A 27283-nucleotide genomic window follows, 5' to 3' on the forward strand; every position below is an offset into this window, starting at 1 on the left:
GGGGTCACGTGACCCCCGGACCTGGGCGAGTCACGTGACCTGGGGGAGTCACGTGACCTCACGGTTACGCCGACGGCGACGGCGTCGGCGACGCCGTTCGAGCCGGAAACGGGCGCCTAAGTGCTGCGCTCAAAAATGAAAGTCGCTGTAACGCCGAATTAGAGCGCAGCTCTTGAGGAGGGGGGAAGGGTACTAAGGGTGGCTATACCCCTCCTCCTCCCTCCTCATCCTCTCTGCTTCTCCACCTCCCCTCCTCCCTCCTCTTCCTTCTCCCCTCTTCCTCCCCTCATCATTCAAGCTCCTCCCCTCCTCTCCTTCCCTCCTCCTTCCCGCGCGGTGCATTATGGGAAATATCCCATAATGCAACGCGCGGAACTCGTGACGTCACGTGACCCTCGTGACGTTACGAGTCCCGCGCGGTGCATTATGGAACATTTCCAATAATGCACTGCGCGGTTACGCCGACGGCGACGCCGTTCAAACCGGAAACGGGCGCCTAAGAGCGGCGCTCTACAATCTCACGATCAGGAAGAATTGGGCATACCGAGCTGAGCGCGTCTGGGCATAATTTGAATTGATTTGCTGTTAAATATTTTGCCCCTACACTCGATTGTTAACAATATTTTAATATTTCTAATATTTTAATACACCTAAAAGTCGTCATTACTGTTCATGTCAAGGTTTGTGCGAGTCTTAATTTTCCTACAATTAAATGGGCTACAGGCATCGTTTTCTGTCCACACATATGCACTACATCTGGAGAAGTTTCCCATCTATACTTTTGTTTATAAATGTGCATGAGTATAATGTACTTGTTAGTTTTACTGAAAATATTCTCTTGATGCGCTTGTCTCAGCTACGCTTGAGCCTGCAATCACGGCAATAACCTGCGGCTGTAAACACTTATTATTCATTTTTACGAAATCTTGCTTGATTAGGCTTTCTTGAATAGGCTCCTTGATTCAAAAACGCCGCCAAACCAACCTTCTGCGTTCAACAGGAGCTTAAAAGGATGACAAGCTCCAAGCGCGCCCACCAGAAATGAAGAGACGTTTCAAGCAACATAAACAACAAATCTTTATTACAATGACAATGTAGAACTACGTCAACATCGCTCTAGTTCTTTTTTTTTTCCAATCTACCATATTCTTGTCCAGTTTTGATGAGTTGGTGATATCACTAGCCACACTGCCAAAGGATCTGACTAGAAACATTTGACCAGTTTAGCTATCACAATGCGACAGCACGACAAAGTAAGAATCTGGCAATGACCAACGAATAGCCACATTGAACATGCAAGCAACGTTGTAAATACATTTTTTTAGTATAAAACAAATTGTAAACAATACACAATTCAAAAATATAAAACTAAAATGCCTCTGTGGTGTATAGCGTCCACTGGTTTAATACGCAGGATTTTATAAAGATGTGCGCCAACAAATAAGGCAGACAAAGTTGAAAGAACATCCTGGATAAAATGAACGCATTCCCGATCGACATTCTTAGGGTGCCGTAGGGTACAGTACTCTATAGTGCACTTTTGCGCGATGTTGATATACACTTTGATCGTTTACCTCTATGCAACCGCGTGTTCGACTTATTTGTCTTGGGGAACGACTAACAGGTTTTCAATCTTGTTTTTGTTTGTATCTACCTTACTTCTATTATAAGCTGCTCGCAGTGTGTGAAAAATTATCCTCCAAAAACGAGATTCTTCGTAACTAGACCCTTCCAAGTCAAACCGGAGATATTGCTTTCGTAAGGCTCTCGGCGCACACTTTTCAGTTCAACACTGTGACGTCCCCACCTAACATTTTGTTGAAACTCGATATACTATGTCATACAAAAGTGGTGCAATCTATGCTTCTATCACAATAGAGGTGTGACTATAGAAAATGCTGACACTTTCTCTACCCACACTCATCAATAACCAAAAGGATCACCGACGCAATTGGAAACTCGTGGAATCCAGACAGCAGAAATTCACTGTTCTAGGTTATTTTCTTGTGTAGTTAGGCGTTGCCGACTTGTCAGAAAAGTCCCTTTTCGGAGTCAAAATTTGGGTGTATGCATAAGAAGTCGACAAAGACGTTGAATAACGCAACCAAATAGAAACAATGGAAACTAACTTACAAGCTCGGTGACATAAAAATATAAAGCGAAAGTCTGCTGGACTAGAGGTTAATTTTTGTTTTAGTTTAGTCTTTCGCTTTATCTATTCTTGCATACACAACAGGTAATATAAATCATTCGTTATATTAATTCGAAAATAAGATTCACACATTAATTATTATTAGGTCGCGGTCCGCAGTGTAACATTCTGCTTCTCGCTTCTGAGCGTATCCGGTGAGCAGCGGAACACTTAACATTATTCTGTACCAGAACTGACCAACGCAAATCCTTTATGAAAAAAAAAAAAATCACCAGAACCAGTAATTATGTAGTACGCGCACTGCCAAACCTTTTTTTAAACAAATCAGACGATAGAACGGAAAATATCTCTAGCCCAGAGGCTCACTATTAGGCGCTAATGCAGCGTAACAAGAGCTATTAGTACCATTTTCATCACAGTCCATTATTTCAATGAGTATTTCAACGCTCGTTATCTACTCATAGTTATCTCGTGAATTTGATTAACAAGGAGCTGATCAGGGCTAGAATCGTAACCCATACACAAGGTACATATCATGCGTCTGAACAAATTGGCCTTGCTTTTTTGCCGCCTGAAAGCTAGCACTTGGACTGTTATTAGGGTTTGGCAGATAGGTCAATTTTGTACGAGTTTCTGAAAATAGAAGTAAACCATAGATTATAACTCGAACGACCATTCTCTGAATCGTTTTCATGCGCAACGTTGGTGTTCTACGACAAGAAGAGCGATAAATCAGTCCTCGTACTGCTAACAATTGTTGAAACGGCATTTCATCGTTTTGTTCTGAGATTACTCAATGCACATAAAAATAAAATTTAAAACACAGATCACATCAATTAAAAAACACTAAGGGAAGGAAAAGTATGCGTTGTTGTCAACACATATATTGTGTTTTTGTACGAATGTGAGACTGGTTGTATTCGTTATAAAAAATTACGATGTTAGCCAATCTCCGGCATCTTCGTTACTTAAGTATGTATGCGTCTGCTTTTGTTTTTGTTCCTCCTCTCGCATTCTGTGCTGCAACAGAAAGTTGCATGGTTTTATTCTCAATGAACACGTCAGTTGAAGAACTTTGTAAGCAAAATCATAAATGTTGTTCCTAATATCGTGGCAAATAAAATAAAGTTGTAAATACTGAACACGCTCAAATCTATTAGAATTAGTTCGAACACATTAACGCTTATGAAACGCAAGCTTTAAATACTAAAAAAAAGTAACTCAATCCATTATCATCAAACATTGTTGTCTTATGTGTTATTTTCACATCTCAAGGGTGCCCCCAAAACAAAATGTATGTTTTTATTTAGAATTTAAGGCGAGTTAAACGAATTTTAAGAATAAAATAGATAAAACAAGATCTTTGCCTCATTGTATGTATGCATTGTAGCTACTGGCAATTTCACGGAGAAGCGTATTCCTTTCATTATGCGGTGCGGGTGCCTCGAGGATTCTGACACGTGGTGAGCAAACATATCACACGAAACCCCACGTGACATCAAAGCTCAGTCTGACGAGCTCGGCGACAACAGTGACGTAGTGACAATGGCGCATTACTCGACGTTCTACAAGTAATGAGATGATCTTTCGATACCGCAACCTCTTAAAACTTCCTTCCCCGAGCTGCGACAAACAGAATGCCCCTGCTTATGCAATGTCCTCGTTTTGCGATTACTGTGACGTCACGATACAATCCCCCCACCCAATTAAAGAAAAAAAGCATTGACTTGGAGCTTGCCAATGGCGCTGCGTTCCCAGTCAATCCTGACGTTCATCCCTAACCTAGGTCGTGACACCAAAGCAATTTTAGATAACCTCGAACGAGTAAACAAATCCACTCCATCCTATGAAAAAAACACGCTTTTTGGTTGTTGTTTTTAACGTCATCACTGTAGTCACGGACAGGATAAAAACGACAGTGCGTTTCTTTTGAATGCCCAGCCTCCAGCGCACGCGCTCACGTTGCCTTCCACCGTGCTTCATCATGGCGTGCAAGCTCGGATCTCACGAGACGCCGAAGCGCTATCGAAGGTGGAAAGCTCGCATTAGAGGCGGGACAACTGAAAGACTTCCCTACCATTCTCATCCTGTCAGTCAGACACCATAGTTAATGACCGCAGTGCCGTCTAGCTCTTGTGTATGCAACACGTCGCGACGACCAAGGTACAGATGCCTGGCGATTTGCCACGCAGTTTCATCGGAATTTAGCTTTCGTTCCACATGAGGATTAAATTCACCAAGAATTACCCCATGTCGTGTTCCCGAGGCAGTATTGGTAAAGAGGAATGGATATGCCTGGTATTGGCTAGGACTATGTCGAACTGACCGATGCGTTATGTTTTAGAATGCCTTCACTAATTATAACACTGTCGAACGCGTCAGAGAAAGTGACCCTTGCTACGCAATTACACAGCACGAACAAGGAAGAATTTCAAGTGTAACGGTATCGAAAGACAACGAAAAACGCTGGTTCGCTTTTACACCGACCTTTTCTTACATTCACGGAGTCCACGAACCACGACGGCTATTCGTTCTTGTTGCAGTGATTCATAGGAAGAAGCGGCTGATACTCAGTCGCGTCCGAAGGTGACGTGGAAAGGTGAGATCTTGCTCTCATATCGAAGATTCTTTTCGCCGAAACGTTCTTGCTCCGGTACTTGAACATTGTTGTACTCCGACGTTTCTACGGGTTGCTCCACTGGACGAGCGTGCAAAATACGAAAACATTACCCTACTCAGCCGCAGAGGTGATTCATACGCTCAAGTCTCTCAATCATCAAGCTTTGGGTTAACCTCACGCAACATAATTTACGAGTCTTGTAGACGGGCTTCCTTCGTAAAATTTCGTATTGCGTTCCATAGGAAACATCTGCACTAAGAGAGTTCCCGGACAGTTAAGGATGTCCTGAAACAGCCGACCTCGGCTATAGACCAACTAGCGCTCGAAGTCATTCGTATATTTAGGCGCCCCTGCCGTAGTTCTCTTGAAAATGCCAACATCCCGCTCAGCGCACCTCACCTTCAAACTTTAAATCTTTTGAGGTCATGACTCACAAATGTTTTCCAAGTAGTCAGCCATTGATCTTCCTTGCATTCTCTAAATTCTAGACCGTTAAAACGGCGCTTTTTACACTCAGTCGAAGCCCTCGGTCACCTGAAGCGCAGCGGTATATAGCCCAACTTTCCCAGACGTCCCCGAAGGAAAAGGTTATTCTGTGTTCGAAAGCATTCGCTAAACTGGAATACACTTCAGCGACAAAACTGTAAATCCCATTCGAGCGCCGAAAGCGTCGTCCGTACAAATTCGCCACGTCATTCACGCTAGCCCTTTCACTCCTTGATGTCCTCAGCGTCATGCCCAATGCAAGTGATCATCGAGTCAGTGCACCTTCATGAAACGACACAGATGCCAGCAGTCCCCCTACGCCGAGCATAGAACTAGTTCCCGCACACTCGAAGCACTCAGACACAAAACGCTGATGGCCTTGATGCGGTTCATCGAGTATTCCGCGTCGATTCCCGGACTGCCACAACCGGCTGAGCCGCCGGTGCAGCGGTGCGCGTCGGGGAAGAGCGTCGCATGTCCATTCACCTTGCAGATCGACTGCCGTGGCACGAGGTTACCAGGGTCAGGTGAAAACGTAACCCACAGAGTCCTTCTTCGTCTTGAACTTGCTCCAGCGGTTGCTGTTGCAGGTGCCCGGCCCGGACCACCAGGCACCGATGTCCGGGTACACCTGGAAAAAAAAAAAAAGAGAAAAGGCCGTGTTGCTGTTTTACATCGTGCCAACGCGGCGTCTACACAAAGCGTTCACAAGAAAAAAGAACCGTGTTTTTCGCTCCGTGTAAATAAACTACGCATCGCAGGAAACTCAAACTACGTGAGAATGTGACGCTAGCGGTTGGGAATAGAAAGCAAAAGTTTAAGAACTTTACGTTCCTCGGATCGAAAGATAATTGAGGGAGACGAAATATCATTACGAGCTGACGCCCACCTAGGCCTAATGTCGTCAAAACAAGAAGTCAGATTGTAAACGAGCGTGAGATTTATATCGGTAAAAAAACACTTGTCGGCAAGAAAGAGATTGTTTACTATCTTGTTGACAAGTTGTATTCACTGAAATTATTCTTAAGGGCGCCCACAGCGTCATTTCTTGTTTTGAAAATAGGGAATTTTCGTAGATCGTTTTCCCTACTCCCCTACGCTTTCCGCAACAAAGACGCCGCTAGTGCGCATGCGCGCCACTGGCCTTGACTGCAGGTTTCCGGATATCATAGGGCGCTGCGGACAACGTTGCGGGACGGAATAAACGATCTATGAAAACTCCCCAACATTATTAGGCATAGATGGACGTCCGCTCATAGAAATTTTGTCGTTCTCAATTATCTGTCGGTCCAGGTACAACGGCATGTTCTCAAACTTTCGGGTTTTATCACAACCGCTATAGCGTCACACTCACAGGAAGTGTGAACATCTTGCAATAAGTAGTTCATTTACGCGGGCCGAAAAACACGGTTCTCCTTTCCCACGAACGGCCGGCACTGTATCGCCGAGCGCCCTTCCGACAGCAGTGAGGCAACACTCGGGTCCTAGCTGTGTCTGCCTTCGATCTCACTGGCATGATGTCGAAATGCTGGCGCACGGACTTCAATTACTTTAGGTGGTGTTGGACGTCCGCGCACCTTGTGCAACTGCTGAAAGAGCCGCGTTACGGAAACAGACGTGACTTTTAAAGCAGTATTTTTTTTTTCTTTTTGTATGTCTCAGTCGCGTTGGAGCTGCGTATGTGAAATGTTTACTTCAGTTTTAAGAAGTTGAAGACACATCGAATCTCAGTCTACCACACACCATCGGTTAAAAAAAAATATTTATACTATAAACACTTTAGAACACGGAAGCGTGAATATTTGCGTGTCGCGCAGATGACCCGGAAACAAGGAGGTTGCAGGAAGCAAGCCGAAACTAGGGCGCGGCTGTAGGTGTGTTTTCAATTTGCATCAGATAGTGAATAAATTTAGGCTACATGTTCCGTCTTGTCTACGGTTAGATTTTTTTTTTTCCTTATAGCGCTTTCTTTGCGAACGAAATATTTTACGTATAAAATATGTTGCTTGTAGCGATATTAAAACAGAATCCGAGATACGTACTGCTTCTAACAGATTTGGAGACTGCGTACTGGAGGATAATACATCCTGCTATCATTGTCTGTAAATGTACGTGAGCGTATATTAAAGGGATCAACAGGAATGAAAACAAAGTCTATGGATGTTCCTGTGTATCTTCGTGTTGGGCCTTGTAACGTTTCCAAGACTGCAAACTACGTCTTTTAGATCGCATGGTTTACATTAGATATTTTATGGGATTCGAGACATTGCTCTCCTTGACACCCAGTGAAAGTCTCGCTCATGAGTGGCATGAAGGTATCGAAACGCATTTTTTACTTTATGGAATATTTGAATTTTTATTGTTAGCCGACTGTCACTGATGATCATGCCAAACACAGTTCTATTTAAGCGAAGGGTTGCCCATTTCGAACTATTGTCTCGCAGCGTATTATAACTGAGTGCACAATTATTATGTATCTGTGGTTTTGACAGGAACAAATAACTATGTTGAGGTAACTTGCAGTGGAGTTTCCAAATTAAGTTTTCGCACATCCGTTCAGTGAGCAAAATAATGACGACTTCTCTCAAACTCTGATCGGCTGGCTATACACTTCGCCACAATTCACGGGTGCTAAAACTATTTTTTTTTTATATAGCTAAACTTAGTTGTTTTTTGTTTTTTGTTTTACAAAAACTGTATACGACAAATGTTAGTTTAGGTACTGCTCATAAAAAGAAGGTGCATTTTGAATATGCAGTGTGCTTCTTCCAGACTTGAACGTTACTTGTACCTAGTTCCATTTTTCTTTCCCCAGACTTGTACCTAGTTGCTTTTTTTTTTCTGTAAGGAAGTAACGACCTAGTTACCTTTTAAGAGAAGGAACGAGTAACGCATTTTCTTTACTTTTTGCTGAAGTAACGTCTAACAGCTTTTAGTTACTTCTGGAGAGGAACGTACACAAGTGTCCGAACCTACTTCTTACCGCAGCTCACGCCCGCATTTTTCACGACAAGAAACCACTAGATAGACCGCCGATGTGCACGAAGTATGTCAGTGTAGCCACGGTTATCCCCGAATGAACGCGCTTCAAAGCAAGGAATTATTAACGGCCAGAAATATCGGAAGAGGTATACTGCTTCATAAAAAGAATATTGTCGCGCTCGCAGCTGACCAAGTAGGCAGCGCGCTCGTGGCCTAACGGTTCGTGGCCTAACGCAGAAAGCCAGGGTTCGATTTCTGGTCGCTGGTACGCATTTTTGTTGACTCTAGTGTAATGTTCTGGTAAATTCGAGAACCGTGTTGCTGATTCGAGGTTAGAATGTTCTACATGCCGAACCCGATTGTTCCAGAAGCCCACGCGGGTACAAAAGGTGCACCGAGTGGCGATCTGGAGTCAGTCTCGCCCCAGCGCTCGACCCTGCTGTTTCGCCGACATCGACGCCTGCGACGCTAGCCTTTCTCTATTTTGTTTTGGGCACAAGTTCGCCCCATTTAACGTTTAGTTTCTTCAGTTATTCGCCGCCTCATCATCATTTGTCAATGTATTCAGAGTAACGAAAAAACGGGTTTCTTTCAAACTGACGTAACGCGTTCATTTTGAACCGCAGTAACGAGTAACGTAGTCCTACCTCTCACTTCTTTCCACTTTAGCAGAGCGAATACTGGAGAGGAGGTCCCCCCTCTCCTGCGTTCGCTCTGTTAAAGTGGAAAGAGCTGGGAGGTGCGTCACCGACTATGGTTACTTTTTAAGCTCGTAACGAGTGAAGGTATATTAGTTACTCAACTTAAGTAACGCGTACATACCTGGTTTTTCTAACAACTAAAAACACTTTACAAAAAAAGAGGCACTTTAATTAAGCAATTGCTCCTCCGGAATAGGCTATATGTTTCTTACGAAACGTACGCTGAAGAGACCGACTCGAAAAAAGCAATATGCTCACCTTAGGAACAGGTGGCGCGTGAAGCATGGCGCACAGCCTGCACCAGAAGTAGGTGTTGATGAACTCTCCGCTGCCCTTCCAGCGAAAGTACTCGTTGTACAGGGAGTCGTTGCGGTCCAGTACGTGCAGGTAGTCGGCCAGGGCCTTCTCAGAAGGGAAGTCTTCGACGTGCACGAAGGAGTGGTCGGGAGAGGCACGCCGGTAGTCCTCGGGACGGCCTCCCATCGCTATCGGCACCACGTCGCGGCTGTGGGCGACAAGGCAACGAATTGTCAACAACATGGACGAAGGGAAACAGAAAAAAAGAGAGGAGAAGGAGATGGGAGGGCGTGGGGGTGGCGTTAGACAACACCTCCTAGAGAAGAAGGCCGTAGCGCTCCGAGTGGTTACGTCAAATTGTCGGAGAAGGAAGCACATGGCGCAACTACGTGAAAAAAAATATGTGGCATCGATGTGAAACAAATATTTTTTTGTCGAGCGGCGCGGTGGTGTCCGCGCGCGTTTATCCGACATTAATATACGTTTTAAAAGCGCAATCGTGCACAATTTATCATATTACATATATATATATATTGTTAGGAAGGTGAAGACGACGACGGGGCAGTGGCGCGCACGACCATCCCGCGCCAGGCCCCACGGGCAGGCTCGGCCTCCATAAATCGTATGCTTGTTCGATCATCGTGTACCGTCCTATCCTTTCTGCTACCGACAGCATCATATATATATATATATATATATATATATATATATATATATATAAAATCCAGTCATCCCCGGAGGGAGCGTGTACGAGCAAGAGATGGGTCGGCAACGTTAAAGGTGCTGTGCAACAATTTCAGTGCTTTGCTCAAATAATTTGGGAGTTGGTGTCTCGACCTTTCTGAAGTAAAGAACAAAAAACCGCTTTTGCCTGCATGTCCTAGTTTTTATTTGAAAAATAGACAAAGATTAAGGTTTTTGGCATTTCTCAACTCCTTCACCAACTTCCGAGTCACGTGCGTTATGACGTCACTGGACGTCGCACGGGGTTCCGGTGAAGCTCTCTCTCTAGAGCCATCAGTGAGCAGCGAGAACTCATCCGCTCACGAACGCGTGACCACGTGCTGGCGCAGCGCGGACAATATAATGAAAGGAGGGAAGTTTCATCCGGGTCCGCCCATACCCGTCCGGCCCTATCCCCCTCCCCCTCCGGCTTCTGGCGGCTGTTTGCGGTAGCAGATAGAGCCGACGGTTTTGTGGACCTAGCCTAGATGGCGCCACTAAAACTCCGTATAATAAAAGTTTTGTCGATGACACCAGGATTTTGGCACATTTATATTTATGTTGGAAAGACAAGATTTATAGAAAAGTTAACTTTTATCGAGCAGGTATTCTCACAAATAGACCGATCTCACCAGCCAGTTTGACTACGCCACCGCTGCCGCAATGCATCGCGGGAACTTTAGTCTTTCTGCGCGTGCGACAACCTCACTGGATCTCTGCGCGTGCAGGGCACGAGCAGTCTCGTGCACTGCCGATTGCCCCTTGTGAACTAAAGTTATGGCTGCCTCGCGCATGCGTCGAACGCTTGGTGAGATCGGTCTATTGCTACCTTTCTAAAAGACCCCCATTGACGTCATGCCGCGTGGTTCTCATGGCCGCCGCTCGCGGCTGCAGGTCGGGGAATATTTTATAAGTTTTGCCTCGCGATTACGCGGCGAAGTCGCAACGTTTCGGAGGAAGGAGGTGTGCTTTCTCTTAGTGACAAGCTAAACAATGCCAAAAGTAGAAGATGCCAATCCTCTCAACGTTAAAATCGTTGCACAGCTCCTTTAAGCCTTTCGTTCCACACTGCTGCCGTTGCTCTCGTGCGAGGTTCTTTTGATACTTATTTTCTTCTTCCCGTCGTTTCTCTGTCGTCACAGCAGTCTCGGGTAATTTTTTTTTTTTTTTTTGTATTCACTTGATATTACGGCATTTACGTGGACTCGTGGAACAAGTCCTGCTACGGTTTGAGTGACATGTGTGGTAACTAGCCAACGATGACACTGGTCGATTATCGATAGACCTCTCTCTTGACAGAGATTTTTTGGAGCTTGTGTTCAAATGTTTTCGTGACGGATATTGTGGCACGTATGGATACGATCGACAGGTGAGAGGCAACCTATTTAAGGGCTTTCTTGGTCATGTAGGACGCGAAATAAAGGGCTGCAGTCGTTTGTTTTTTTTTTGTTTTTTTAATCATGTGATAGAATGGAATCTCTTTCTTCTTCGTTATCCGTGTGCAGTTGCGTCGACATTTGTAAATATGCGTGGTTGTATTGCAGTCTTTACTGGAAGGGGAATAACAAGTTTATGTGATTACTGAAAGTGCGTTGTTTGTGGTTATGTGTTTACATTAAAGTTATTTTATTGCCTTTACCGCGGTTATACTAGAATCTTAACTGTATTAAGGTGATAAATAGTATTATTGTAAACAAAAAAAAATATATTTCTTTCTAAGGCAGCTTGGGCACATAGGGAGGAAGTAAATTAGTTGACTGTAAATAGTAAGTTTAGCACCCCTACCACACGAAAACGTTAATATATTTTCATTAAATGATATGGGATTTGATCAGCTCGCGGTCTTAAGTGATTATACGAGCGTCGCAAGCTGATCTGTCGACCCCATAATGTCATTCGATCGAAATTACATTACGTTTGCAATGTGGCCGGGGTATAATGCAAACATTCTGTGACTGCACGCGATAACATCGCTTACCTGAACGTAAGTGACACTTGTCTAGCAGTGTCCGCGTTGACTACTTCTACCTGGTTTTTAACTGTGGTATGTTTTGCTGTGTCCAATCACTGCGTGTCTCGCCAATTTGTCGAAGTATTTTTGTATAAAATATGCATTCCTCCAATCACTGCGTGTCTCGCCAATTTGTCGAAGTATTTTTGTATAAAATATGCATTCCTACAATATTTGCGTCACTGAGTGTTTTCGACTTAAAACAATCTCATTTTTCTATAGAGGCCTTATAGACCGTTTTACTGAAAGAGGGCGAGAGAGAAAAGCGGAAAGGGCTACCCGGGCCTTTCCCCCTTTCTGATTGTGTAGAAAGAGTGAAAGTCCCGGATGAGAGGCTTCGCCGGTGTTGGGTGTGTGTCTGCTGTGCCCGAACTTCGTTCGCGCTTTCTTTCCTGTTTTAAAGTCGCAAACTTAATTAGAGCCAGAGGCTTTGATGGCAACAATCCCCCGGTCATCGGGACACCATTGCTGCGTCATAGGGTGCAGGAATAAAAACAGAAAGCATAGAATACTGTCCAAGGACATATGTAGCTTGCAAGGAATCCGGCAAGGCGAGAGCGGCTGCAATGTCTTTAAGCTCCATCGCATTCCACATGACCCCTGTCTCCGGCGGCAGTGGATTGCTTCCGTAAACCGAAAAGGCGTCTCCTCAACGCCATCCCCTCGACTTCGCTCGGAACATTTCGTGAGTGGAGCGCGCACCAAACGCTGTACCGCCGATGAACATGGGGTACGCTCGCAATGTGCGTGCGAGTTTTCTGATGATAACTGCTGTTTCAGCTTGTAAACTTTTGTAACTGAATTTATATTAATAGCGATAATTTGCAGTGGTGACTGACTCGATTTTATCATCTACAACACTTGGTTGAAGGCTCATTTCCGCCCCCGGGTGAGGCTGGAAATTGTTGAAAACGTATTTCTATTGTTGTTTTTTTCTAATCGCGATCTTCTGCGCGATACCAGGGAGCCGGCAAAAGCGTCCTTGGAGTGCCGCTGGTGGGTTGTTTCCGTTGACTAAGGCGCTTTGAGGCGCTTGATAGTCGCTGCAGGGAACGTCTCGTGTGTTGCGATCTGCGTTTTCGAGCCCAGTGTGCACGTTTCTTTGTGTGGGTCATGGCATCCGCCAGTGTGGCGACGGGGGGAACAGCGGCAGCGAACGTGCCAGCTATATAAACTGGAGGTGAGTACCCAAAATATTGCATCAAATAGTAAGATAATTCGTGCCTGCTTCGAGGCTTTCTGCGGTTCGATAAAAGTACCTCTGAAGCGTCTTCGTCGTTCATTCCCAAGGAAATATAAGAACCGGGACACGAGGATAAAAACAGCAGAGCAAGACGATATTTAGCAGCTCCGGGCGTTTACAAAGTTAATTGAGGTTCCCGTTTCGTGTATAACTTGTTGATTACAACTAAAAGCGGCTACGTTGAAATAGGCCCATTGCAAGCAAAAATGTTTTAATGGTTCATCATTTCCAGTCATGCGGAAAACAATGGAGTTTAAAAACATTCCAGCCATACTTGCCTTGCCAGATTCCATGCAAGCTACATAGGTCCTCGGACAGTATTCGACGCTTTCTGTCGTTATTCGTGCACCCTATCACCCAGCAATGGTGCCCCGATGACCGGGGAACTGTCGACATCGAAGACCATGACTCTAATTAAGTTTGGGAGTTTGAAACGTAGAAAAAAGCGCGAACGAAGTTGGGGCACTGCAGACGCCCAACACCGGCCAGGCCTCTCATCCGGGACTTCCACTCTTTCTACACAATCAGAAAGGAGGAAAGCGCCGGTAGCCCTTTCCCCTTTTCTCTCTCGCTCTCAAAATGGCGCTACCCACGATAAAACGGTCTATACACTTACCTCGTGCCATTTCGTACCGATTATTTAGCGTTGTAATGTTTTGCCCGTGTAATAAGGTGCTTTCTGAACCCATTGCTATGTGCAGCTTTTATTTTTGGTTAACAAGACACGCGTATGTGACTGAAAGCGCGTTACGACAGTCGATCCACGCGCGTTGCCTTCGGTTCGACGCGCGCCCCCGATGGCCTTCCTTCACGACGTCACGAGAAGAGCGCTACTGCCTTCTCTAGGGAGTGTTGCGTCAGAGCATCCAGCTCTAATTTGAAGCGCTTGTTCTGTCCCCTCTTCTACTTGTCCTTTGTCGTTCGCGCTACCTGTTTTTTTTTTTTTTTTTTGTGATGTCAAACCAAGTATGTTATCAACTTATATTGTTAACGATTAGAAGGATTAGTAGGTAGACGTAGCTGCTAGCCCTGTCTTTGTCACTACCCACCATTTACCTCAAATCAAAGCGAGTAAGAGCGTTTTCCACTCCTCGCGCCAGATCCCACTTTCGAACGTCGGAGTTCGGCGTTCGAACGCCAGACCCAACGCGAGATGCATACGACGTTCGTTCTCGCTCTGACTGGAGGGGAGACAGCGGGCAGAAACAAAGACAGCTAGCTCTTGTGTCTAGCCACTGATCCTTCCAATAAAAGCACGGCGCTGTGACGTCATCACGAACTTTCATCTCACCCTCTCCCTCGGTTTCTCTCCGTACGTAATTACCTCAGGTAAAAGGCAAACCCACCCGTGTTCGGTGCGGCTTAAAAGGACACTAAAGACAATATCAATTCATTTTTTTTTTTGTAATGAACCCGTTTTGCGATTGCCAGTTGGGGCTTAGGAAACTATATACAGTTACTGAGAAGTAAAAACTGGCAGGGCGTATCTTTAGCGTGCTCACCCTGCAGCACACGATTGCTGCTTTCCGCCGTGCTTTGACTGAGCGCGCACGCACGCTCAGCTCGCGCTAGAGGCGGAACGACTAAAAAATCTCCATGCCAGCTTGTGCTTACTCTGTGACTTTGCGTGAGGCGAAAGTTTGTACAGATCTCAAAGCTTTTCAGAATCGTTCATTACGCGTTCGACAAAATTACGTCCCGGGCTATCTTTTTCTTCGCTTTCAAATTGTGACTGCGTCGTCACGGCAGTTGCCGTGCCCTTTTCATTGGTAAATGTCGTCACCACCGGTGCATCAATTAATGGTTCTGCTCAATTAGTTCAGGGAACTGTGAGGCCCATTCCGAAAGAATAACGATTAACAGTTCTGTAAAGATGTTGTAAAAAAAAAGTTCGTCGTCGACTGCTAAATTGAAGTATTGCAGTTTTTTGTGCCCGCTTAGAAACTTGCCTGCGGTATCCCAAATATCATATGTCGTAAAAGTGTCAATTGAGAACACTGGAGAAAAGCTCACCCACTTTCGTGTGGGACGGGAAAAAAGCTCACCTGGAACTAAATTTTATGTCAACTGCTCGTTATCATTTAATAGCGGTAGTGCTGCCAAGCTTTTTTAGGTGCCTCTCACGCAGGCGGTACACCTTGCAACAGAGTTAGTGCGACGCGATTTTTCGCATTTTACTTAGAGAAGGGGTTGACCAGTGCCAAACTTTTATTGCGTGAGCTTGTTCCCCAAATGAGCAATTTCCAACGCAACCAGTAGTATCAATAGCACCAATTAAAATGTAAAAAATAGCCCATCGATCGTTTATGTAGACAGTGTCAAGCAGTGTACACGCATCACGTCAGATCGCTTTGCTTTGGGCAAAATGGAAAAAAAAAAAACAAGATTTAAAAGAAATCAGTTCTTTTTTATTTAGTTGAGATACATTTGATTTAAATCGGACTAACACCAGTGTAGCTAGAAAATAATGATTATTTATCACTGTGTGCATTTTTAAACAGGGCAGGTTGTTTTCTCAATTCTTCCGATCAGTGGAAACAATGCGATAAAAATAATTTCAAAATTTTTAACAACTTTTTGTTAATGAGAATCCCGCCATACTAAAACAAAAACAGTTTAGTTTCTTTTTAATTTTTTTTTTGTTTTACAAAAAGACTATATCTTTTTTTTAACATTTTTTGTGATTTTTTTGTTCTTGCAATACCACGTTACTTTCCCAGTTTTAGCTCCTATCATTTGCGCTCTGATTTGATTGCAAAAAAGATGTGAGGTAACTGACGAAGGAAGTCGGAGGAAGAAATAAAGTTCAACGCATCGATATATGTTCTGAAGACCACAGCTTTTTGCTCGTGTTAAGTCCGATATAAATCTTTCTTTTGTGACTATTCTTTGATTTTAATACAGAACATACGCGCATATTTAAAGTATCTAATAATAAAGAAACGGTAAATTTAGAAAAAAAAAATATATATATATATTTTTGAGATTATTTTGACGGGAGAGCTTTCATTTAAATCATCTATAGTAAAACCGGTCTGGTTTAAATTTAAGGCATCTTGATTCTTGTTATTCACCCTGGCTGTAGCCCTCGTTCCGCTTTTACGTCAGCCCATTTCGCGTGAGTGTTACTATATTTAATTCTGGCGCAGCCTGAATAAAGAAAATACGACCTTTTTTATTTTATTTTTCGTTCGAATCATGTAAGAATTGAAACCACTGCTTCTTAAAGAAATGGTTAAATGTGGAGATTTGGAAATGCGGTGTCGGTAGACTCGATAAAGTATCATTTCATTAATAAATATTCAAAAGCTACTGAAGCTGCAGCCCTCTACACTGGTTATACTCCCCTCCCCAACCCCCGTTATTTTTTTATTAGCGGTTTCTTAAAATTATTTATTTAATTTCCGTCGTTCAACGCCAGCCGTGTAACAGGACGTTCTTGTATTTTCAAAATAAATTTCTTTAGTGAAGTGCAGAATGATCGGAGGCAAATAAGACATCTTACCATACTTCAGTTGAATGAACGTATTGCACTTGAGTGAACGCTCGATTCTTAGATTCGTATGTGAGCTTTTCTCTGCATCTGTCAAAAGGCCGGTGAGCTTTTCCCCGCATCGAACAGTTCCGCGGTGAGCTTTTCTCCGGTGGGCTTTTCTTCGTTACCCGTCAAATGAAGGGCAATTTCCGATCACTTAGATATATCAAGCTTGCGAGTGAAGTAAGTGGTGTTGGATCCCCGAATGGAAGTAAACTTTCCTCCCAAAACGAGAAACTTCAGTGGCATCTCACCGACACTAACGCTGCCAGCACTCACCCCAGGCCATTGACGAAGAACTTCTCGGTGATGTAGTCCTTGCAGTTTGAGTTCTCGAAGGCCAGGTAGAACTTGTACTCTCTGTCCAAGATGTCGAAGCAGTGTCCGGCCCTCGCCCGCGGACACTTGAGCGGGCCGCAGGCGCCGAAGATGTCCACCTCGATGTGGGCGCCCAGCTTACGGGCGTACTGTAGCCTTTGGTTCCGGGCGGCGCAGTTGGACACGAACCAGGCCACCTTCTTGGTCTTGTTGTGGTTGGACAGCACCCTGCTCGCCTCCGCCACGGGGTCCAGGTCATCGTAGCGAACGAACTTCTCGTAAGGGGCCACGATGTCCGAGTCGTGCCTGTCAGGAAGATCAACGTCGGGTAATCAGGACCAGAAGCGTCTTCGTTCATTTATTACATCCGTGTCTGTCTTGGTTAGATTGGTCAAGATGCACATGCTCACAAGAGCAACGGGCCAACTATACAGGGTGTTTCTTTTTATTCTTGCACATTTGTTTAAAAAAAACCCGTGAAAGCTACACTAGTGCGGTTTGTGCAGGTGGGTTATACGACCAGGCGGACATTATGTGGGTGGCGAATCTTTGCGATAAGTCGGCTAATTAGTTAAAATTCGTTAATTAACTTTTTAATTAGTGGAAATAGACATATAGTTTCAATTAGAAACTTGTAGAGCATCATCGAAAATTACTAAATCATCTTTTTCTGGAAAGATATAACGCCGGGGAGGCATTTTACGGCGTTCTGTAAAAGCGTTCCATTTGGCCGCGTTTCTAGATTTCGGTTTCTTATCGGAGCGGCATCACCGCGCCCGCGCTCCTGCTCCCCAGTGGCTGAGACGCACAACACACGTGCGCCGTACTTCCCTCCATTCTACGAGGGAGACGAAGAGGTGGCTTCGCGCCGCGACCACCGGGGAGCAGGATCGCGGGCGCGTAGATGCGCTCCGATAAGAAACCAAAATCTAGAAACGCATCCAAATGGAGCGTTTTTACAGAATGCCGTGAAATGCTGCCCCGGCGTTATATCCTGCTAAAAATAGTTGATTTAGGGGTATTCGATGATGCTCAGCAAGTTTCTAATTGAAACCATATGTTTATTTTCAGTAATTAAAAAGTTAATTAACGAATTTTAATTAATTAACCGACTTATTGCAAAGATTAGCCGCCCACATAATGGCCGCCTGGTCGTATAACCCACCTGCACAAACCGCATTAGTGTAGCTTTTACGGTTTTTTTTAAACAAATGTGTAAGAATAAAAAAAAAACACCCTGTATAGTCTGTTGCAAGTCAAGAAAATCGGAACAAGCTCCTCCCAGCGAACGCTGGATAAGGAAAAACCACCAGTTAGGGCTGGGAGGGGCTTTCTTGTTGCTTTTTTTTTTTTTTTTTTTGAATGCAACAAGCTATAGCTTAACTAAAGTCCGTCACGCAATATCATAAGCTTAGACACCTTTATATGATGCCATATAAAAGTGTCCTGTAGTTGCATTGAACTATTGTGCAATCAGCGCTTGCATTCAACAACGGCATAGCCTGGAGTTCGTGGCTATCTAGCTAGATAAGAAGCAATTCCATGTGACCACTTCTAAACGACGCGTATTTTACTAGGAGTAGTCAAATTTTGTAACGAACACATATCTCGTAAGTGGACGCGGTATCGGAGTCATGCCTGGCAGGGACAACGTTGACAACTCAATATTGTAGGCTAGAGCTCTTATTTGATGCGCTGACACAGTTTCCTGCTGGTGCAGTCATTTGTTGTTGCTTTTTAATCTCTTGCAAGACATCTAAGAGGGGTGGGACAGTTGTCGAGTTTAAGCCCGTCTAGTGTACGTTACCTAAGAAAGCGATTGCGCAAACTCTTCGCCACAAAGCATTTGATTAGCTCAACTGATTATGGTCCCTAATACTTTGCAATTGCGGCACTTCAGGTTATTTCGCATTTATGTTAACAAACTCAACACCAAGGCCTAAAAAATATGTATTTTTACTATATTTTTGTTGCTTTTTTGTGCTATTAAAGTAACTGTCTCATATTTAAAAAAATGTCTAGACAAATCTCTACCAAAAACGTGACACCGCATTGTCCTGACATTAACAATTACTAATAATTCAGTTACGTTGAGAATCAACCTAATAATTTGAATGAACGGTCACTAAAAAATTTGAGGAGACAGTTCCAAACGTGCCTACAAAAAAAAAACGTGTTACGTCAAATGCATATGGAAAGAGTTTGTTCTCAACCAAGTCAACATTTCCTAGAATTATCAAACCCTGTGCACTAGAATTTTGACGTCATCGCAGTAAGATCGAGCGAAGAGACACTGATTGGACACGAGTGTGACGTCAGCGTTCGGCTGGACCACGTGTCCAATCAACGCGTCAAAGGACACTCAGCATCGGGCTCGGGTCCGATTGCCGAGTTGGCACCATCCGATCGTGATGACGGTCCACGAAGAAAAAAGGAGGTCGTTCTGCAGGCCTTGATTTTTTTGGGTCAGTGGTTCTCAGATGGAGGTCTGCGGACCTTTAGAAGTTCCTGAAGGCCCTCTTGGGGCCTTCAGGGACATGTCAAGGACTTAGTCAAGAGAAGCAATAAAACTTTTTTTTAATGATGATGACTGTCCCTCAAAACTAAATTGACCAAACCATGTGTGCCAGGTCAGTAGGGCTGATTATTATCTGTTGGTTCGTGGCACAGATTTAGTGTTTACCGCTTATCCGTCTGTAATAGCGATCTTCAAACACTTTCCCCTCCCTCCTCGTGGATGGGGTACCCCGTCCCTATACCACCGATCCAGAATGGGGTTCCCCGAGACGCATGACTGACTGAGAACCACTGTTTTTGGGTGGTGGTGACCAAGTATACGGCGACCTTCCTCTCCTCACCTGTAGGTGGCAGTCCAGTTGAAGGTGTCGCGGAAGTGGGCGAACGTCTGCGTGTGGTAGGGGCACTCGAGCAGGTACAGTATCCACACCTGTTGCCAGGGTCTCCGGTGCCGGGGAGGCGTGAAACGGTCCTTGAACAAGATGGCGTCCGCCTCAGCCGCGTCGTCCTGCGACGTCACGATCTCGCACGTGTCCACGGGACACTTGTCGCGCAGGAAGACGGTCCGACCTGGAAAGACAACCGCGGGTCCCAGCCCTTCGTGTCTCGGCAGGTCTGCAAACACTGTCCAAAGACATTTCAGACCTACGTATTTGTTAGCAACGTTGCTGTCGCTGAAGCTTCATCGAGTGATTGCAGACGAAAATGATGATGAAGACTGAACGGGTCATCACAGAGCTGACAAGCAGTTTCGTCGACTGACTCAACTGGCGCTTTCCAGTGAAACCACTATGGAAACAAACACCGGCTAGGGAGATTGTATTTCAAGGGAACATTTTGAGCGTCTGGAAGTCAGCAGGCTACGCCTATGAAATATAAATACAAGGTACCAAAGAACCAGATATCAATGAAACTCAAGCTTCGCTTCTTGACAACCCATGAAGTGTTTTGTAGAGCCCTGAAGGTTCGTAGCTTAGGTTAAGTATTCTTAGAGTGACGGCATTACGCGGCTGAGTGATGCCCGCCAGGACCAGTAATATGTAAAGGGGCACCTAAAACGTTACGGGGTGCGTCTTATGTATATTTCAAAACAATAACTCAATCTCCGCTTTCCAAGCGTACAAATAGCCAAAATCACGATGATGCGTGTCCTCCTTAATTTTTAAATGAGCTATCAAGGTTCGTGGACCCAGAGTGTTAACAAAAAAAAAAAAGCACGTTCTTCTATTTTATTTTTATTTTTTTGCAGAAAAGGGTACGTGTTTGATTACTTTCTTGATTACAATAGAAAAATAGGCCTTAGATGACTGCAATTTAGGCATTTGACTGAAAACCCCGAGACTGCGACGAGAAGGGACGGACAAACACAAAGTCTCAAAATACTTTGTGTTTGTCCGTCCCTTCTCGTCCCAGTCTCGGGGTTTTTAGTCAAATGTTTAACCTTCACCAGCTCCTTTGCGCCCTAACTTTTTGTTTGCAATTTAGGGTTTTCCGTGAGGCTCATATGATGTAGGCTGAGTTATCACCATAACAAAAGGCAAACACCAAAACCTCTGTAGCGGTAAAAGTGCTCGCCTTGTCGGCAAGCGAGGTGACCGTACCTCTGGGCAGCTCTCCCCAGCCTCCCATGCCGTGCATGAGCAGGATCTTCTTGAGGCGGGAGCTGTTGCGCTTGTAGTCCTCGGGCACGAACATGAGCTGGGCCTCGATGCGGTCCCCGGCGTCTTCGTGGGGCCACAGGCTCCCGGTGTCCCCTGGCAGTGGCCTCCGGAGTCCCCCCTTCATGTACCACGGCCTCTCGGACGACCCGGAGCCGCTTTCAACGCGCTTCTGTACAAGAAGAAAAACAAAAATGTTAGAGGAAAGAAAAAGAAGGAGTAAACACAACTGGTGAGCACCGATAAGAAATTTCAACGAAATGTAGACCACATCGCATTGTACACAAGTTTTGTTTGTTTCGTTCTTGCTTTTGCGACCATAGTTACTGCTGGGCGCTCGAAAAAGACGCCGACAGCCGCACTCACCTTGCCAATTACTGTAGATTTTTGCGGTATTTGTTTATATTTATGTATTGAACGTTCTTTATTGTATTTTAAGTATTTTCACATTGTTGTAATATTGTTATCTATATATTTCTATGGTGCTGTTAAGGTGCCGATCTCTATGTTTGTGCTTGAAACTTTCAAATGGACGAATTTTTTTGCCACCTTTGTACTTGTGTAAACTGTAAAAGACCATGTGCCTCGCCAGACTTGTTAGCCTTTTACCCTGGCTCTTCTTGCAAACTCTATGAAAAAAAAAACAAAAAAAAGTAATTGAACCCTCTAAAAAATAATTTGTTAAGTACTTGAACAGAACATGTATGTCATAAAATAAACTTTCCTCAAAATAAATCAACAATAAAAAAAGATCCTTTAGCCGTAACATTTATTTTGAGAGGAACATTTGGAGTTACGAACTACTCTCGACGAAAAGTAAAAGCAATCAATGAATCGCTCTTAGAAACACTAATTCCCCCGCTTAACCCTCCCCCCCCCCCCCCCCCCCCCGCCTCCAAGAACAAAAAAAAAAAATATATATATATATATATTTTAATTGCATTAGTGTATGTTACAAAATGAACTTTCACCGAAAAACAAAACAGAAATACCGCAATATTGATTCTGTGAGACTGATTCTGAGTGCGGAGCGATTCCGAAACGTGTTTCTACTTTGGCACCCCGTCTCGAAATAGAAGAAGCACGCCGACCAAAATATTAAGAAAAAATGTTTTTCAAATATATATATGTAAATATAAATAAATATTGTGTTCAGTAATCGTGCTTCGGCGGTCTCCGCTCTTGCCGTTATCCCGGGAATTAGTGACCATGAGGCTGTTGTTGCAAATTTGTCTTGTTTATTTGATCAGAGTGCTTCCTTACGTCCTAAAAAAAAGTGTACTTTTTCGACAGGGGTGATTATGCTGGTTTGTCTAGTAGACTTGAAGAATTTTACTCGGAGTTTGAGGACATGAGCGTGACAGGTGACATTGACTTACTGTGGAATATATTTAGGAATAGAATAAAGACTCTGGTTGATATTTTCGTTCCATCGAAAATTATCACCTCGAAGCGTCGTCAGGACAAACCATGGACAAACTCCGAGTTACGGAAACTTATTAATAAAAATAAACGTGCACTAACTCAATACCGAGCTCGTAATGACTCTGCATCATACAATAAACTGAAGGAGATAGGTGTAACGTGCAATCACTTCGTCCCGGGCAAACTACTTTTCTACACTAAATGTGAAACTCAGGCAAAACCCAAAGGAATTCTGGAAGTTTATTCGCTGTAATAAAAAAATATATCGTTAAAAATCCCTCCCTGTTGGTCGAGGGTCGTCTTTTTGAGGTTGACTTTTTAAAGGCTTCCAGTTTCAATGATTACTTCAAGTCTGTTTTCTCGGATACCGTGACGGGGAATTACTGCGATTCCGAAGAAGTACCTGTTTCTACTGCTTTTATGTCTGAAATCTATTTTGATACACACGGTGTTTTCAACCTTCTAAAGAAAATTACAGAAGGTTCAGCACCTGGCCCCAATGGAATTCCCAACACTGTCCTGAAGTCTTGAGCTAAAGTTAGTTCGAGCTACTTTGTAATTTTGTTTACGGTATCGTTGAAATGTAACGTTTTGCCTCTGGTTTCCAAATCGGCAAATGTCGTTCCCGTCCACACGTCTGGCCGAAAAAATCTGGTACAAAACTACAGGTCCATCTCACTTACAAGTGTGTGCTGCAAAACTATGCAGCACATTATTTACACTAACCTAAAGAAACATCTTAGGCTTATAAAGTTCTTTAGCCTGTCTCAACACGGTTTTCGTACAGGATTTTCTTGTACCACGCAGTTACTTGAGTTCTATCACGATATTTTACAATCGTTTGATAAGGGCCGACAAGTTGACTGTCAAAAAGGCCTTCGACATGGTTCCTCATGCTTCTTATGAACAAGCTTCACGAACTAAACATAGATTTGGAAATTTTTAATTGAATTGGCGATAACCTAAATTCAAGAAAACAGTCCGTGTTAATTAACGGTTTACAGTCCCCCTGTATAGAAATAACATCCGGAGTTGCACAGGGGTCGGTACTTGGCCCTCTTCTTTTTTTAATATATATTAAGGATATTGTTGAAGGCGTCTCTTCACATATTCGATTACATGCAGACGATCGCATTTTGTACAGTTATGTGATCTGCTATGTTCAAGTATTCGCTCTTCAAAGTGATTTAGATAAAATTGATGACTGGTGTATAAAATGGCGCATACCTCTAAACGTATCTAAATGTATTAGCGTTAGACTCACTAAAAAACTAAATTAATTCCTTCATCCTACAGTATCGGTGGTGTTTACTTGAACTGGCATCGGAGTCGAAATATTTGGGAGTTATTTTTTTCGTGTGGTTTAAGATGGAATGAACATGTTGACTATATTACAGCGAAAGCAAGCCGGCAACTGGGATTTATTAAATGTAATTTTAGGATGGCTCCCCCATCTCTGACGGAGAAATTATATTTTCTCATGTGCGGTATGTTCTTGACTACGCCAGTGAGATATGGGATCCGTTCAGTCGGAACCTTATAGATCAAATCGAAAAGGTACAGAATCGTGCTGCGAGATTTGTTACGGGTAAATATGATTTCAGAACTAGCATAACTGAACTTAAATTGTCTCTAAATTGGATGCCTCTGAGTCAACGGCGGAAATTGTTCCGTCTCAAAATGTTACATAAAGTGTTTTACAACAATAGCGTAATTAGTAGGTCCAAGTATATTTTTGAGCATGCTTATGTATCAGAAAGAAGAGATAATTCAAGAAACATCTGTCCATTTCACAGCAGAACTGATGCTTTCAAATGCTCTTTTTTCGCGCGGTCCATTGAAGAGTGGAATAACCTGCCAAGTGACATTGTTGAAACGGTATTGTCAGAGCTATTTTTTTTAAAGATTCAATGTTACTTCTAACTACCGTTGTGCATTACTTCTTGAATAATTGTGTTTCAGCTTGTGTTTGTAGTGTACACATTTTATGTATGTGCCCCTCCCTACTATAATGCCTCTTCAGGCGATGTAGGTATGCAAATAAATAAAATAAATATATAGATATATATATATATTTTTAACCATACGTGTTTTATAAACCAAACTTAAAAAAAAAAAAAAAGTTCTTTCTTTGTCACTTTAAATTGCTTCTCCGCGGGCAAAACGACCAGGACGTTGATTTCTTACTGCGCTATTGTTTTAGCAAAAATGCGGGAAGGATTCAAGACTGCAGTAACCACTTAGAAAAGAAGAGCACAAAGGATACAGACAGAGAAGAGGAAGACGCTGCGGTGGGTGTGTCCCTTGTTCTTTGCCTGTGATTTTTAATTGTTGACTTAAAAAACAAACAAAAAAACATTGACGTTTTACTAACAGGCAAGTGTAAGTTTGTGAGAACATGGTTGTAAATTATCTGTCAGAATACAGTCGATGAAACGTTCGTATTTGACGCGCAAAGGCCAGCCCAGAGCCAAAAATGCTGTCGCCTATGTTTTTTTTTCGTTTTTTTTAAGTAACAAGGGCATGGCATAATTATACATAATAATATTACTAAATCCCTCGCTATTGCATCGTGACAAGAATTAAAATTAGCAGTGACCTCTATACTGGTTATTTTGAAGCATGCAACAGGTATCGCTTCCCACGCGTTCATTTCTGTCTGTTCTTGAAAATTTCGATAACAAGCATCTTTTTGTTGTTATTGTTTTCTTTTCTACATTGCTTAATTAAAGATGTTAACATGATTGTATTTCGAATGCGCGTGAACATTCGCTTTGAGTTCCGTAAAACAAACCTAAAATTGTATACGGCGGCTCTACGTGACTGCACATTCTTTCATTCGTGCTTTCGCCGGATTACGTAAAATAAATTTTAAAATACTATATAGCTTCGCAAGCTGCCACTAGAACACGTACCTCTATAGATTTTTGTTTCTTTTGTAGTTTATAACAACTACGGACGGTATCGCGTACGTATGCATGACATAGAACCCGCACACGCACGCACCTGTATATTTATTTTAATTTATAACAGGCACGGGTAGTATGACATGCATTAGGCAGCCTGTGCCGTTTCATTGCTTCAAATGGTTTCCCCGCTTCTTTGAAAAAAAAAAAAAAAAACCGGACGGCGGCAGTATTCTCAGTGTAACGTCCGCGCCTCGCGTATTTAAAAACAAACAGTACTAAACTCTCTTTTTAGCTTGCCACCAGCTTCAACGCGTATGGCTACCAGACTGTTACTTGTCCATAGGTTTTTTTAACCAGCTTTGAAAGTCGCCAATGCGTAATACCAGAAAAATATGTATTTGGAAACAACATTAAGTACAGTTCGTGTATTAGTTGCGGCAATACTCGCTACAGCCTCACAATGCTTTTGTTTAAAACTAAAATCCAGAACTAATCAATTGTTTAAAAATATCCGGTAGTTCTTTCTGTGTTTGTACAGGATACGAAAATATGAGCTGGCCCAGCGGCAGTAACACTGGGGCGGCACAAAAGTCCGTTAAGCGGGTTCGTTAATTGCGCTGTTAAAAAAAAAAAAAAAAAAAAAGTTGTAATTGATTTTTACATTTTTTGTCACAACGCGACCGTCAGTTTCATAGCTTGGCATTTTACCCCTTTCGGCTGCCACTAAAAACGAACAGCTCATACTGCCACTGGCTGTGTAAGTCTCCAAAATACGCAAAGTTTTTTTTTTTTTTTTTTTTTTTTTTTTTTTACAGCGGATCTGTTAAGGGCTAGTTTCCCCAGAATCATGTCCCCCGCAAAGAAATAAAGACACCGAACTCTGGACACCTACCACCACCTATGAACGACGGCGGCAAACCACGTATCTGGTTGCCGCCGTCGCTCATAGATGGCGGCAGCCTTTCCACTCTGGCTTGCCGACTTGCGGCAGGCCATTACTTTCCAATGTACAGCTCCGCTGGTCTTCCTTCTTCACCAGAGTAAAAAGGCTGAACGTTTTTTTTTTTTTTTCTTTTTTAAAGTTCCGCATTGTTTTTAATTAGCTCGGAGGATACATATGTGACAAAAAAAAAAAAGAACTCACCTCCATCTGACGTCCGTCTCTGCGAACAGTGCCCTTGTGGAAACCCTGAGGGACAGCATAACTCTGCTGCTGTAAGAGCAGCTTGGGCTCGAGGACGTTCGGTTGGTCCTGGAGATCGGCGTCCTGCTGCACCTCCTTGAAGCTGATGAGCAGCAGCGTACAGCAGCTGAGCCCAATGGCCGTTGCCAGCAGACGGCGCAGGCGCAGCTTCTTGCCGGGCCACATGCTACGCCATGTCTGGACCCCGGGAGACCTGGACTGCGAAGACATTGGAAGCGGGAACGGAGGATTCGGTTTCAAGCCGGCGTCGTTGCTTACGTGGAAGTGGCAGCACGGGAAGCAGGGTTTGAGTCGCAGAGCGCGGTGCTGGCGAAACGCGAAGGGAGGGGGGTTAGGATACCAGCTGTTCAGACCGGCAAATATCAGCTTTACAAAATTTTATGACGGTAACAGTTGAGTAGGGTGACACGTGTGACCCTCGGAAGGGAGGCGTTTGTGGGTGACAGCATTAGGCGGCCTCGATGAAGGATATGTGGCGTGGCATTAACAAGTACTCGTTACT

At 43.7% G+C, this 27283-nt stretch overlaps 1 protein-coding gene across 1 annotated transcript; it reads right to left on the reverse strand.

The window, feature by feature from the left end:
* Positions 1–1064: 1064 nt before the first annotated feature.
* On the reverse strand, positions 1065–26973 carry LOC8050522 (glycoprotein 3-alpha-L-fucosyltransferase A). Its single transcript, XM_029973652.4, has 6 exons — positions 26722–26973; positions 21187–21415; positions 19927–20155; positions 17030–17374; positions 9200–9446; positions 1065–5889 (listed from the first exon to the last, which is right to left on the reverse strand). The coding sequence occupies exons 1-6, from the start codon at positions 26944–26946 to the stop codon at positions 5782–5784; spliced, it is 1383 nt and encodes a 460-aa protein (XP_029829512.2). The 5' UTR covers positions 26947–26973; the 3' UTR covers positions 1065–5781.
* Between the last annotated feature and the right edge of the window lie 310 nt (positions 26974–27283).

The sequence above is a fragment of the Ixodes scapularis genome, unplaced genomic scaffold (assembly GCF_016920785.2).
Source record: "Ixodes scapularis isolate PalLabHiFi unplaced genomic scaffold, ASM1692078v2 PGA_scaffold7__128_contigs__length_106722199, whole genome shotgun sequence".
Lineage (NCBI taxonomy): Eukaryota > Metazoa > Arthropoda > Arachnida > Ixodida > Ixodidae > Ixodes > Ixodes scapularis.